At 36.6% G+C, this 16,422-nt stretch overlaps 1 protein-coding gene across 1 annotated transcript; it reads left to right on the top strand.

Moving 5' to 3' along the window:
- Positions 1–1,910: 1,910 nt before the first annotated feature.
- LOC144449509 (15-hydroxyprostaglandin dehydrogenase [NAD(+)]-like) lies at positions 1,911–5,744 on the top strand. Its single transcript, XM_078140057.1, has 7 exons — positions 1,911–2,045; positions 2,584–2,710; positions 2,927–3,033; positions 3,891–3,987; positions 4,742–4,818; positions 5,162–5,310; positions 5,522–5,744. The coding sequence occupies exons 1-7, from the start codon at positions 1,953–1,955 to the stop codon at positions 5,637–5,639; spliced, it is 768 nt and encodes a 255-aa protein (XP_077996183.1). The 5' UTR covers positions 1,911–1,952; the 3' UTR covers positions 5,640–5,744.
- Positions 5,745–16,422: the final 10,678 nt, after the last annotated feature.

The raw sequence follows: 16,422 nt of genomic DNA, 5'->3' as shown, positions 1-16,422 counted from the left end.
CGCCAACTCTGAAGTATAGGAGTTCAATTCATGCATGTATGCAGGCGTAACATTTTATGATTCATGCAACAGTTCTTGTTTTCTGACATTCATGGTTACTGTATCCATGGTATCTTGTACGTCAGGTTGACCCATCTCACGAACAAAAGAGGTATATATATCATGTGACATTGCACGTGCAGATATATATTTTAGGCGACTAATGAAAATATGAAAGATAAAGAATTAACTCATGTCGAGTACCAAACTAATTAGTATACATGATTTGTCTTTGCATGAACAAATATGTTATTCCAGTTCCATTAACAAAATTAGTGTCTATTCTTGTTTGAGATAGAAAGTACAATGACTCTCAAAAGTAACTGACATACACTAGTTGAAGTGTTTTACTGAGAAGTATTATGCCATGTAGGAATATACGAGAGATATGAAGCACCTGGTCCAGTACATTGTGCTACACGTCCCTTGGTATTAATTGCCTTATCCCTCTGTTATCCTTGTTGGGTGTTTATACAGTATTGAAATAGAACTTGGTTAAGTTCAGCCATAAATCTTAGGGCCCTTAGGGCCAGCTAAAATCGTGTAGGCTTGGTGTTTCACTCATTGGACATTACGTTTCTGACACAAACATAAACATATTTCAACTCTAGACTAAAAATAACAGAGACACAACAAACACAGCAGGATCCTCGCCCAATCACATGAGGGTGTGTATTAAATGTCACGTTACATGAGTGAAATACCAAGCCAATATCATTTTAGCTGTAAGTATGTAAGGAGATCAGTTTATTAAACATGTCCATTGGAATGTTAAGGTTAATTTTAAAACTGTGACTTTTCCCAGGTAATAGCAGACAGTGAGTGGCTAATATTTGCAGCATACTATTGTATTATGTTGAGCTTCCGAAGAAGTGTATATGTTTCGGTTGTCTCTGTCTGTCTGTCTCTGTCTGTCTGTAGCATCGTTTCCTCAAGAACCATAACATCAAAAGCAATGAAATGTTGGTTATTGTGCCGAAAAAATTAGTTAGTTTTTAACAAAGATTTGTCCATGATAATCACCACAATTTGCATAATATATGTAAAAATGACTCTTTTCCATATATATAACTAATGATTTGATTATATGAGCTAATACTTGGCAGATATACACTGTATGGGTGACGAGATGTCCAGTAAGAATTAGGATTTGAATCTCAATAGTTTGCATATACACATGTCAATAGAAATATTTGTCTCTCTCTCTCTCTCTCTCTCTCTCTGTAGATGCACTGCTAGTTTTACGCTCAGTTGAATTTCATTTACACAGAATATCACACTTACCTTTATTCCAATGAACAAATTCCCTTCAAATGCAAAGGAATGTTTCTATGTTTTAAGGCATGGGAGTATTAATTCATGTGAAGAAATGGCAGTAATAGTATAGTAGTATTGTGTGGTGTTATGACAAACCTCTAGAGGGAATGAGTCGTCTCATGTGTTTTATCATAGACGATATCCTCAATTAGATACATGAAATAACAGTTAAGTCTATGAAGTGACGGTGATCATGCCGCATACACACATGCACACGCACACACACACGCGCGCGCGCGCGCGCGCATGAACGCACGCGCGCGCGCACGCACATACATATATATATACATACATACATACACACACATACATACATACACTGATGCTCTCTCTCTCTCTCTCTCTCTCTCTCTCTCTCTCTCTCTCTCTCTCTCTCTCTCTCTCTCTCTCTCTCTCTCTCTCTCTCTCTCTCTATGATTTTTGTATTTTTATTTTCAACCCATTGACCGGCCTGTGACGATGAGAAGCTTAAAATCAGGTAGGTAAGCCACCGGGATTATACCCTTACATCAATCACCCTCTCTGGTCGTCGACCCCAATGTCAAAATTTGAAGGTCACAGACTGAAGACACACAGACAGGCCACCATATTTGAACATGAGTCTTACTGGTAAAGTAGCTCTGGTTACAGGTGCTGCAGGTGGCATTGGCAGTGCATTGGTTGAAGAATTCCTAAAACAAGATGCACAGGTTAGAGAAATTAAGTTCTCTCGGAGTCTTGACCATAAAAGTTGAACTATAGATGAACTCTGGGTCTAGCGCGTCCAAAATACGACGGGAAACATCACTGAGGAAGTACGCGAGTGAGTCTTGATTGAAAGTAACACCCTTGCATCGTCTGAACTAAGTTAAATTAGTAGTTCATGAAAAAGTCGTTCATGAGCTACGAGTTAAAACTCAATAACTAACTCCCTTGGGAACGAACGTCTACTAGCACATATAATGCATATATGTAATTAGGTCAAAATGATTGACACGTAGGGCGCCGTCACAGGGGTGTCACATTATTGTTGACACTTGTCACTCGTGAAGACAATGTCAACATATAAACATGATGCATACATATAAAAACACTTTTCTATCGCCATAATATTATGAATGTAAGACTGAAGGTCATTCAAGCTATGAAATGATGCAATTGTTTCACTTCTTCTTCAATACACGTCAACATTTTAATTAGCCACAAAATGGAGTCTTGTTCTGAATGTTGTCTTATAATTTTCCTCAGGGTGTTTATATGATTGATACTGACGACGCAAAGGGACAAGAAGTCTTAGCAAAGTATAGGGGAATATATGGAGCTGCTAAAGTTCAGTTTTGCAAATGTGACGTCACGTCTAAGGAGAAACTCGAAGGTAAGATGCTGACAGATTCTTTCAAGTAGTGTGACAGTGTGGGTACATTACTCTAAAGAATTTAGTCGTTGTGGTAGGAGACACACCTTAAAATGCATGTGTTGGCCACAGGCAGATATTATGAATTCTCACTCTTCAACTTAAAAGTGATGGAGAAACCAATGTGATTTCAGCATCAATACATATGGTGTGATTTCGCGTTCTTTTATCATTCAGCTGCTTTCAAGGAATGTGTGAAGGAATTCGATCATTTGGATATTGTTTGCAATAATGCTGCCATGATGAACGAATACAATTGGAAGTGCATGCTGTCAGTGAATGTGGTAAGTTTATGCTAACATTTGTTTGTTGACACCAGTTTTGAATTTGGTAAGACTTCGTGTTTATGGTGGTATCAAACTTGATTACTATAATTATTATATACACATTGAATTCTATACTTGTACATTCAGGGAGGTATTCATTTTCAAGTTGTCGGTGTAATCGCAAAGATTTTGGGAACCCATTCATCATTAACTGTTTAATGTGATAATTATTCCATATATGGTCTCCTTGATCTAATAGATATATTTATCCAAATAGAAATACTTGCAGGGCACAGTAAAAGTGAAGGCGACTATATCGTTAAGGAAATAGATTACAGCGAGTCTAGCTGGATCACAATTATGGTTATTTGTATAATGATATGATCTACACATAATCATCTAATGAATAATACATGTACATGAGATCCTTATGACAACGACATCATCACCATCATAATGTATATGTCAACATTATGCAAATAAAGTCTTACATATATAGTTGTAATACTACAAGATGGTGTCCCGGGCCTCACTGAAGATAACAATTTGTAAACGGTAACGGTAAAGAGGCTTCCACAAAGCCATGTATGCATTCACGCAAACTTAAAAACAGAATGTTGAAAAAAAATACAAGTACTCAAAATAAAACTAGGAGTTGACACTTCACAAACAAAAAGCACACTTGATTTTCTCGTACTGTTCTAACAGACATATTTTTGTTCAAGTAATATTTTTGTACAAATGTTTCGAAATACCGAGTTAATTAATAATGATGTAGTACCCACAATTTGTGCTAGACAGCTAAAATAAAAATGATTGACAGTGCTAGCTACTACACACTTAACTGATAGTCAAAACATTTCAAAATAAAACAGGACGCTGTGATTGAAGGAACATATTTGGCGGTAAAATACATGGGAACCAAGAATGGTGGGAATGGAGGTATTGTTATTAACACGGCTTCTGGTGCTGGTGAGTATAGTCAAGACGTGCAAACACACTGTGTGAAAGACATGGCTCAGTATTCAGATCATAGGGACGAGTAGTATTTTTTAGATTGTTGCTAAATATATGTTGGATAAATATATCGTAAATATTTTTCGTAATTATGCAATGTCTTAGGAGTGCAAGCTTTTAAATTTTATATAATTCGGCACATATGTATTATATCAAATCACAAAAGTCCTAGAATCTTGTTGATGTACCTTTATATTCCTAAGGGTCATAGTAATGGATGTTTGTTTTCTTTTTTGTTTCCATTTTTGTTTTTATTTTTTTATGAATACATGCTTGAAATGTCATGTAATTTAGTACAAGCATAATGGTACAAGTAATCTGTATTGGTGAAATGAATTCGGAGATTTGTTGAATGGTCGCCACTGAGCAGCACTCAAGTGCACTTGTGTGGAAAAAAGCAGGAACAACCGGAAAACCCGCCATTTTTCCCGCTAAATGTTGGTGATAACTAAGCCCATGTGTCCTAAGTACCTTGCTGGTGTAGTTTTAATTTTAATGGGTCAGCACACTCAATGAAATTCACAGTAAGGGATATACACTTTATATGATAGCTCATACTGTTTCATTCCGACAATGTGTGTACATGTGTAGAAGTTAACTATCAAAGGATATTTTTTGTCATTACGAGAGGCATTCAGTTTACATTTCTTATATTTTCCATTCATTTGAATCCATGTATTGAATGGATCTTCATGAAAAACTTACACAGGACTGAAGCCAGTGTCATGCATACCTTTGTACGCTGCCAGCAAACATGCAGTTGTGGGCTTCTCAAGAAGTGTTGCAGTAAGTAATGATATCATTGTTAATTGTTTGTTTGTTTCTTCTTTTGTTTGTTTGTTTTGTTTTTTTGTTTTTGTGTATTTTGTTTGCTTAAGATGCTTAATTGGTTGTGGTCTCATGATGTCCTTCACGAAAATGGTGATATTTTCCTGACACGCCACCCCTTAACCTATTTCAAGGTTAATGCTATTGATTATTGAATACTGTAGCGTTGCTCGCCAGGAATATAATTATGTGCAACTACAAATGAATAAGCATCTCCCGTTTCCTCTATTGATCGAGTAATCCACATGTGTTCGTAATTTTTTCCACTTTTTAATTGGTCGGAATATACCCTCTCCTGCAGTTTGAACCAGACGTGAAGGATAATGGTGTACGTGTTGTAGCTGTATGTCCCAAACTGATCCAGACAGACTTAAGCACAGGTGACATACCCGGCAGAATTAAATACGTTGACCAGTACAAAGAACTCCTCAAAGAGAGTGCGTGGATAGAGTAAGTACCGTTATTATATAAAAGCAGTATCGTCATTCACTTCTATCCGTGCGCGGATGGATGGATGGATGGATAGATGGATAGATAGATGGATGGATGGGTGGATGGATGGATGGATGGATGGATGGATGGATGGGTGAATGGGTGAATGGATGGATGGATAGACATCAAGTGACTACGTCAATTGCACAATGTATTTATTTCTTTATAGGAAAAGCGACGTCACTACAACCGTTGTTGCACTGATCATCGATAGTACTGCAAATGGAACAGTTGCTCGAGTCAGTCGGGGAGGATTTAAGCATATACCGCCACCAACGTTGGACTAGCCGTCTGAATTCAATGTGTCACACAGCTAGCACATAGCTCTGGCAAGTTGCAATATACCGCCCTCTACGAAAACATGTCCTCTTATTCATCATATCATTTTTCAGATTTTCTGAGAGGAGACAGATTTTGAAGTCATATAAATATTTCAACAGTTTAATCGTGATTTGTTTTTGTTTGTTGGACAGACAAACTCTGTATGCCCAGAGCTACTCTGTAAGATATGACATTTGTGCGACACTATCAGGTATGACAACATGATAACGTACTAGTATCTCAATATAGCCTAGAGCTAGCACTTACTACAAAGCGAAGCCTTGCCTAAAACTATCATAGGGTTATCGTTAGAATTGGCAACTCATCTTTTCATCCTTTTTGTGGGGGGGGGGGGCAGTAAATCAATCTAGAGATATATGAAGATATCTGTTCCATCATATCCAACTTTGTTTCACTGATAATGGCATGCTTCGTCTAGCTAGATCTGTTGAGCATATCCTAATGTATATGTTCTCTCTAATAAACCATAGACCCTGCACGATAGGGTTTATACTCTGACCTCTGACCTGTCTATTTTGACAACCCGGTACCCATGGTGCTTGCTTCCTTCTCGATTTATTTGGTCTATGTTGAAAAGTACACAATATGATGGTGACAGGACATCCCATCTAGACACCCCTAGAAGCATGCATGTCCATCAACTTTCAGACGAGCAGGCCCAGTTAAGGTACATATTTTAAATTCAAAAATAACGTTTTCAGAAATTATTTGCATATCAACACTACAGTCAACTCCAACAAATTAACATCTTGTAGTTTTTCAGTTGGATTTCTTTTAACAATAGTCCCAATTTAGACCTAATTTGCGTACCAACAAAGATGGTATTAGGAAAATCTTCATCAAGGCATTCCTTGAAACACCCTAACACAATTCAAACCCAGAAATTTACAATCTGTGTCAATAAAAATTACATAAGACAATTTAGGATTCCTGAAATTCACACAAAAGTGGACGACAATTACAATGATATACACAAATGCAAAGACTTGAATGATACTTTTGGTGTGTTTGGTTGGTATGACCATTAAAAAGTAACCAGCAATGGTTCGTTGGTCTAGTGGCATGGTTCTCGCTTAGGGTGTGAGATGTCCCGAGTGCAATTCCTCGAGCCCTTCAATTTTGCAGTAACCATGGAAATACTCTTAGGCTATCGTATAATTTTGTCTCGTTATGTATAACATAATTTTTCGACATTATTAACTATCCATCAATCTTCCAACCATGGACGGTTATCAATACCGAATACACATATTTTAACGTTAACGTTAAAACGCAATAGAATGAATTAAACTATTGTATTGACGTCATTCCCCAACAGCTAACCACCACAGAGGATCCGGGCTTCATTTGTCATTTTATTTACAACAAATAAAACACGTTAACAACAACGAAATATATATCAACACTAACAAAAAAACATGCATGAACAAAGTAGCATACAAATTCTGTCAATTTTTTGAACATTTATTGAAACAAATTCTTTAGATTCTATGTACAAATAGAAACCCCGTCCTCACAATTCCCACACCCCCTCGTACAAAGTCAATCCGTCATCGTATGTGCAAAAATCCGCTGTGGCTGGAACAAACATGGTTTAAACATTATACAATCGTTGACCCTTCATCAACCCCGGCGTTATAGATATATAGACATGATTAGCGCCACCACTGTTGGAGTATGGTAATACGCTTAATACGTATTTTAGCAAGTGACGTCAAACATCAAACCATATATGGGCATTAGTTCTGATACTAGCATGTCATCAGTTCGTTGTATCAGAAAATTTATGACTAAACATAGTGTGACAACAAAAGAAAGAAATCAGAAACTTTAACTCACTAAACTTATTTCAAATCTTAACTAACTCACTAAACTTATTTCAAATCTTGACTAACTCACTAAACTTATTTCAAATCTTGACTAACTCACTAAACTTATTTCAAATCTTGACTAACTCACTAAACTTATTTCAAATCTTGACTAACTCACTAAACTTATTTCAAATCTTGACTAACTCAATAAACTTATTTCAAATCTTGACTAACTCACTAAACTTATTTCAAATATTGACTAACTCACTAAACTTATTTCAAATCTTGACTAACTCAATAAACTTATTTCAAATCTTGACTAACTCACTAAACTTATTTCTACAAACAGTCACAATGCCTCTACACACATTCACTAACTGAAATTTAAACCTGAAATGACTTTATTTCAATAGTGATAAAAAGTGTACTTTATAAACTAACATTAAACCAGTACATATAAAAGCAATAAGTAAAATCATAATACAACAAGCTACAAATTAAAAACTCTAACTTTGACGAAACTGAAATTAACTGTGAATGAAATCAGACTTGCAAATAGTAAATCCGATCAAACATTTACATACTTCTAAAATAGGTGAAAAGTCAAAGTTTGGGCGTCCAAAAGATGAAGATTTGTCTAAATATGTGTGAAAATTTATTGTAACATTCTAAAAGGCAAAAAGATACATGTTGAACAACGAGAGAGATTGAATAATCATTGTTACCCATATAAGATAAAAACAGCCATGGTTAGAATCATGGAAAGCGAAAAACCACCAATGGATACTGCTGATGAACGATAACCTGCAAAAATAATATAGCAACAATACGTCAACAACACAGAAAGTATTGAATATTACATGTAAAACCAAACTATCATGATGACGTATCCGATTGTCATGGAAACGTTTGAAAATGTCCGTATTATTACACAAAAAAATTGACACGACGAATAAATCTGAAGCAAGTACCTGTATTTTCCGAACAATAATTTACCATACACACACACACACGCACGCACACAATATACATACATACATACATACATACATACATACATACATACATACATACATACATACATACATACTGCAGACAGACAGACAGACAGACAGACAGACAGACAGACAGACAGACGCATACTTACTATATTTGTACTGCCTGGCATTAGCTACGTCAGCAGCAGTACAAGCCGTCTCGTGAATCACTTGCTTCATTCTGCATGAATACATGTCCATGTAACACTTGTTGTTGTACTGTTTTCTGTCAGATCCACACACAGGTTCATAAATATTGGGACATTCCGTCTCACAAGCACACCACGCATGCGTCCCCTCGTTGAGACAAATTTGACCTGGCAGCGGACATCGGAAATTCATGCATGGATCTACAGTGTGAAAACAGTAATGGTAACCAGTAAAAATATATATTCTTATATAATACCATCCAAGATACACAATGTCACTGTTATTGAAACATTCAACAATGGCAAGTTACCAAAATAATATGGGTAGCAAAACCTAAGTACAATTCTCATAAATTTGGTACATGACATAAGAAAAAAACTAAAAATTACTATCATCTAGTTGTGCTTTCTTTGGTTGAGTCAATTTTGATTTTAGAAGAAGTTAGAAAAGATTGCATAAAAGTAGTTTTACCTTCTTTAAGTGGTGTAACACATGCAGTACCACCACAATTATTGACGCAGCAAATGTTATACCCAGGACATTCTTTGTCAGAATTACAAGCCTTCCTACAGTTACCAGTTAGTTTTTCAGACACCATGGGACACCATCCTTCTTTCTGGTAAGAGCTGGATCCAGGCTGTGAGTTGTAGTGTGTGTTTGTGTTGCCGGTGCCACGACCAGAGTTCGTACCATACTGTCCACCTCCATAACTACCACTTCCATAAGTACCACTTCCGTATTTTTGGTTTCGATTCTTGGGACCATTTTGGTTCTGATTTTGATGGTAGTGGTCATCATGTTGATAGTACTGGTTTTTAGGGTCACGTGGATTGTCGTTACTGTACGTATCAATAAACCACTGGTCATCAACACTACTATAGTGGTCATGTTGCTGTCTCTGTTGGTTATGTTGCTGTCTCTGTTGGTTTTTGAGGTTGCGGTTATTCGGGTCTTGGTAACCTTGATAGGCCCTGGCACCATCGGTTCGACCCACCCCTGAACCAAGTGGTGGATTCCGTTTGTCATCTTTTCTCATGTTGTCATAGACATCCTTGTACCTTTCATAGGCAAGCCATGGATTGGATCCATCCTGCGATTGTCTGGCTCCTTCTGCTTTTGATCTTTGTTTATCCCTTATGTCCTGCATGCGATGTTCATCAATATTCGGGTTGTTATCTAAGGTAAGATGTCAGATTATTAGTTATTAGTTGGTATGCTGTAAAATAAACATTTCCTCTATCTTTATATTGACACAAGATACTAACAACATCACATGTAACACCATCACTCATAAAAACAAAAACAAGATTTAGACAGTATTAAACAAACACTTCTCAATGGAAATTGCCATGTTGTTTTAAACCTAGAACATTGTTTATATGAAGAAGGGGGTTGGAATTAATGTTTTATGTTGTATTCCGTCTATTCTGTTGTAAAATATTGGGTCACTAGTCGTAATTAGTGATAAATTTGTTTGGTTTGGTTTTAGTTAGGGCGAAGCATTAGTAATCATAATTTGGCTAAATAGGTATTCAATCAACAGGTGGTCATCGTGTTAACAACAATATATTATAACAGCTAGTCAGTACATTAGTCAGTCAGTCAGTCAGTCAGTCAGTCAGTCAGTAGATGGTTGGTTGGTTGGTTGGTTGGTTGGTTGGTTGGTTGGTTGATTGGTTGGTTGGTTGGTCGGTCAGTCCGACAGACAAATATGCATGCAGACAGACAGACAGACAGACAGACAGACAGACAGACAGACAGACAGACAGACAGACAGACAGACAGACAGTGAGTGATTGACTGAGTGAGTGAGTGAGTGAGTGAGTGAGTGAGTGAGTGAGTGAGTGAGTGAGTGAGTGAGTGAGTGAGTGAGTGAGTGAGGGAGGGAGTGAGGGAGGGACGGAGCGAGGGACGGAGCGAGGGACGGAGTGAGAGACGGAGTGGGGGGGGGGTTAATCGGTGATTTAGTTTTTAATATCGTTATATCATATTTGGCTCGTCAGTGTACCTTCTGATCGGTACAAGCCTTTATCATGTACACGAGTATACCACACGCATGGTTGTCAAGCGTAGCAACCCAATAATGTATTTCTTTACAAACTGATAAATCATCTCTCAATACTTTGTTTTGTCGTTACTTTATTTATGAGTCTATGACGGTCACCATGTGTGTATGGGTTGTCGTTTTTAGGTCGACTAAAGTATGTACGCCTAAACTTCAAATACACTGATACAATTTGATAACATTCAGTTCTAAAGAAAGATTCTGTCAGTAGCCTGAATGATTTATACTTAAGACGAAGTAGAAATAACGAGCTGGTGTTCTACAACCAACTGATCAATATACACTGCAATGTAAGCTACGTAAGCAACAAGCCATGATGAGGCAGTACTTTATTGCTATTAACTTTTTTAATATTTAACTTCAGTAAATATGGCGTCACCAGACAAACCGACTATGTTTTGTCGTTGAAGCTGGAGATCTGGAACTGTATATTTAAAATACTTACATCAATCCGATACCAATCTTTCTCGTGTCCTTGCACTTAAATTACACATGTAAAACTGAGTTCTTATTTCAGGCTATCGAAAATCAAATAAACTGAAATACTTACATGCCTGTGACTGTATGTAGACAAGTTGACACAGAAGCACAAAAACAAAAAGGCGACTCATATCGGCCAATGATTTGCTACCAGTAATATCAGACTATCAAAGCAAGAATTGTCAAGCAGTCGGGTGGCAAGTTAGTTTTGATTTTGACAGTTAGCCAGTTTTAAAACAATCCAGATAGAAAGTTCGTTACAATCAGTCCCAGGTACAACCTCAATTCTTACGTCACATCCGTTAATAACACACTGGGGGAGACGGCTACAGTTTGGTGACGGAATACATTATCACTTGACATCTAACGCTGTCAATGTTTAACTTACAAGATTATAAAGGTATGGCGAGATAAGGCATTGTGACGTCGCTCGCACAGCTCTGCCTTATTTGGTAAACGACTCCAGAATGAAAATTTTGAAAATGGGGCGAACGGTTCGTGCACAGGTGGACTTTCGAGAAAAGAAATGTCGTCCAAAAGAAGAGAAAATCAACTGCCTATGAACTTATTTGCAATCCGATTTTATGTATATGTATAATATGTAAAATGTCTATGCTGGAGTAAACATATCTATATAATCTATATAAAGCGGTATAGGTCATTTCTATGATAAATGAGTGAAAAAAGAAGGTGACTTGGTTACTCTCGTTACACTCGATTCTCCACTGAAAATTTGTTTCGTATGGCCAGTATAGCTGGTCACACTCGTCAGGCGGGTGAATTCGAATATATAGAATCTTTATTGCATCAGTTAAGAAAACTACATTTCTTCATTGGGTTTTCTGCAATAACTATTTGGTGCTAAAAGAAACTAGTAAATATATCAACTAGAGTAATAATAGTTAACAAAATAACAAAATAAGGTTTATACGAAAGTGTAATCTTCGGGTTAGATAAATGTTATGTATGTATATATAAAGACGTGCTCTCTCCAACGCCTATTGCTATAGCAACTGTTCTTGATGGAAAACTATATCCTACAACCACTCCTTTAATTTTAAATTGAATCATTTTCAATGTTTTAAAAAGAACTGAAAAGGTGAAGAAAAAAAGTGAGCACATTCATGTATCTTAGACAAGTATGAGTGTTTTTTCTCAGTTATGTAAATCTGTGACGGTATTTCTACATTCCTTTAACTGAGTTTTATTATTATAATATTACTCCCCTTCACATGTAATAATAATAACAATAATAACACTAATAACACAACAACAACAACAACAACAACAACAACAACAACAACAACAGCAACAACAAAATTAGTCTTCCATATACAGTACTTCAAACACACACTCATCGATAATTACTTGGGGTTTTGCACTGGCATGTTGGCAAATCGTTATAATTTATGTGCTGAAAACCAGTACGTATTATGTTTTATATCGATATTTACTTCTGTTCAAATTTTGATAACAAGATAATAATTCGATGTAGATGAGTGGATGTCATCAGTGTTTTATTGTACATCGTGTAGTTTACTGAAAAAAAACCCACAGATGTGCGAATTCAATATTTATATCTCGCCACAATCCGAAACTGTGCTATTCGATGTCTGTGTATATGTGACTAATTTATACAGAGTACGTCTTCGAGAAATCTAAAGCCATATCAAATGCATACTCTTCTTTCTCTAAAAGTTTCACTGTACAAAGTTCATTAAACGCAGACTGTGACAGTAATAATACAAAAACTGTAAACCCCAGGGTCACCTCAAGTGGATACACGTACCAGCCAATCACAGTCACTGTCTTATCTACATTATGTTGGGCACATGCCCGATGCTTTCTCAGAGACAGAGAGCTTTCCGTGACATCATAATGAAAAGTTTGACTCATAGATTCGATGGAATGTCACTGTCTAAAGTTAAGATCAATTTTAGTATGTGGGCGTTATAGTTTGATTGTCCTTGTACATTTGTGATGAAACACACACAGTCTAGAACTTTCACCATTATTTTCATTATCAACACTGACTAGAAGCAAGGCATAACTAAAACTATAACTTCAGATATATGACAACCAAGACCTATTTGTACTATGATGTTTTCTATCACTGTGGTTAACCAACTCGGTGTCATTACTCCGTCCAAGTGAGCTATGAATACTGTATTCGTCTAAGCCTTGTCAATTGGATTTCATGAATACAGGCATTACAATTAAAAATAAATTCACATTTCATATTCACTTAGCATTTTGCACGAGGAGAGTGAAATGAAAATGTCACAGACACTGACGATGAAGCACCCTGTCGGCCTTGTTTTCCAGATACACAATCTCATAGAAATGTACCAACAATTTAGCAATTCATACTCATACATCTGAAGTAAGGAGTAAAAAAAAAGCGCAAAAATTATGGATATTGGTCTCACAAAATTTGAATGATGACAATGGTTCCTAGATTATCACTTTGTCTCCATGGCAACAATTGGGAGATCCAGCTAAAGATGTGTTCTTCTACGCGTTCTAATGAAACCTAAGATCTGTTTCCGTGACCTTTCAAGAGTAACGTGAATAAATACACTACGTTGCAGAATCAACACTATTAGGCCATGAAACATGAATAGTGGATTTACTGAGGAAAATATTTAAAGTTCTTTGTTCTTACGCTGAAATTATTGCAAAGTTTTCAATGTGATGTTATACGTTCTGTTCTGGTTCTGTTTATAGGTAATGTTCATAGTCACGTTGAAAGATCGAATCAATGATACCACGTGGACTTCTTAAAAATAATACTGTGCTATTACTATCAGGCACGACGTAACAATCACCATGAAAAGTTTTGCTTCAGGTACAGATCCTGACGCTGGAAAAAATGAAAAATAATGATATCAGTTTTATATGGTTCACGCAGACAGACAGACATACAGACAGACAGACAGACAGACAGACAGACAGACAGACAGACAGACAGACAGACAGACAGACAGAGACAGACAGACAGACAGACAGACAGACGGGTAAGCCTAGGTAGACCGAGGCACAAACAGGAGAAAGCAGAAAAGGACAGACGAGCCGGAGCGACTTTTTAGAAAAAGGTAAACCTAAACGTCGTCAAGTAAGCTTATTTTTTATCGCGTGTATTTTGAAAAAAACAGAAAGTGTCGTTAACTTGGTTATTTTATTTGAAAAAAAAATATGAGAATGACGATACAAATATGTTAAATAGAGTATTGTGTTGTATTCTTGTATATAAAACATGAAAGGCCAATCACAGGTCTGGGTCAAAGACTTTCAATAACCAGTTTAATCTTAAGATTGAAATCGATTTACTTGACGGAGTCTTTCAATGATATTATCCAACAATCATCACCAACTTCATAAAAATACTAACGAAGGGATAACATCTAACAATGTGTGTCGTCGAACATCGATAACTCTACATCGTTGTTCACTGACCTCCTTGAATTTTCATCGATTTACAACTGATCACAGTTAAAGTCTGTCTTAGTTGACATGCCTTCATTGTCATGTAACATCTATTATCGTATTGACGTGCTGGTTGACCGAATGCATAGGCACAGACTGGGTCGTACGTGTCCGGACACATAGTGACACACGTGCATACTGAGTGTGTTCCTAAATTGATACAGGTTTCTCCTTCATGACGACATTGGTGAGTTTTACATGGCTCTGGAGAGAAAAAGTAGCAGAATTTAATAGGTAGGTGGGGGTTGTAGTTGCTTTGTTAACAACAGAAAATTGTAAGAACTATTTAAAGGTAAAATAATTAGAACACTATTCGTAACATATTTGTGTGAACTGGCATGTACTATATTACATTGTAAAGTACCTTGAAGTTCTGCTTCAACACAATGCGAACCGGCACATTCATTCGTACAACATTTCTCCGTCCCTTCACAAACGTAATCATTGTAACATTCTCGCTTACAAGTTCCAACTAGCTCTGGTACAATGAGTGGACAATGTCCCCATTTGCCGCCACCTGTCAAACGACGAAACAAAAGTATAAATTTATATTCTAAAAGGACAAAGATTGAGATCTAGAGAGCAATTTTACATTCAAAGTCCAACTAGAGTGATAACAGCTAATCTAGAAATCGTGGTAAAAAAATTGAAATCATTACTTCTGTCTGGTTTGGTTTTGAATATGGAGTAAGTTCTTCTAATTACCACGATCAGGATATTGGATCTACTAAAACTGATCTTATGAGACTATGGAATTCCAATATCGGGAGAGAATGATAAAAATATTGTATTTTGCATTAACTGAACTATTTCTCGTTGTGTTCACGTGACTCCTGTCATTCATTGGTGTTTCATTTATGGTTAACAGAAGCACCAACGGTGACGTAGACGAATCAGTCTTGTGTATAGAATGCAATAAACCCAGATGAGTGTACATCCTACTTAGTGCTTGTAGTATTAGTATGTTTCCTGCATGTGTTAGCATGACCCAAGAGTGCAGGGGGACATCGAAAATAGTCACAATGTTGTACACATGTAATTTATAGCCATAAATATCCAAACAAGATGTACCATAGTTCTGCCATAGTCACATGACAAATTCAAATAAAGACAATCGAACTGTTACTAAGCCCTACAATATGAAGAATAGAAATTACTGGCAGTATTTGCACGTTTACACACAGTGTGTATACCATGTACATGTATCCAATGTTTACATGTATTCAACTACTCACTGGTTAATAAAATTAACCAAGGAAATGTTGCCACATGAATAAACTTGAGTGTATATATACTGTTTCGGAATTCCATCCCTGACTGTATGTTTACAGTATACCCCAGTAAGCCCTGGAACTTGACTGAAAGATTCATCGATGATGGCGCTCCAGTTAACCATTAGCAGAGCACCGAGTGAGGTGTGCACACAACAATCATTTCGAATATTTCGTCTAGTCCCTAGTAAACGAGCACATAGTATGCGTGTTTGGTGTAGAAGTAACGTCACCTGTATTATTTTTGAATAGGAGAGATTTTTACTGACGAACATCGATAATTATTGTCAAAGAAAACTAAATTCCAACTACGAATAAGAGGGAAGTTTTACAGTGACAAGACAAGATTGTCAGTCAGTCAATCAATCAATCATTCATTCATTCATTCATATATAACTTATTGACTAATCACAATGTTAAACACGTTG

Source organism: Glandiceps talaboti, chromosome 2, assembly GCF_964340395.1.
Source record: "Glandiceps talaboti chromosome 2, keGlaTala1.1, whole genome shotgun sequence".
Classification (NCBI taxonomy): Eukaryota; Metazoa; Hemichordata; class Enteropneusta; family Spengelidae; genus Glandiceps; species Glandiceps talaboti.
Note: the sequence above shows the minus strand (reverse complement) of the source record. Positions and strands in the feature narration are given on the sequence as shown.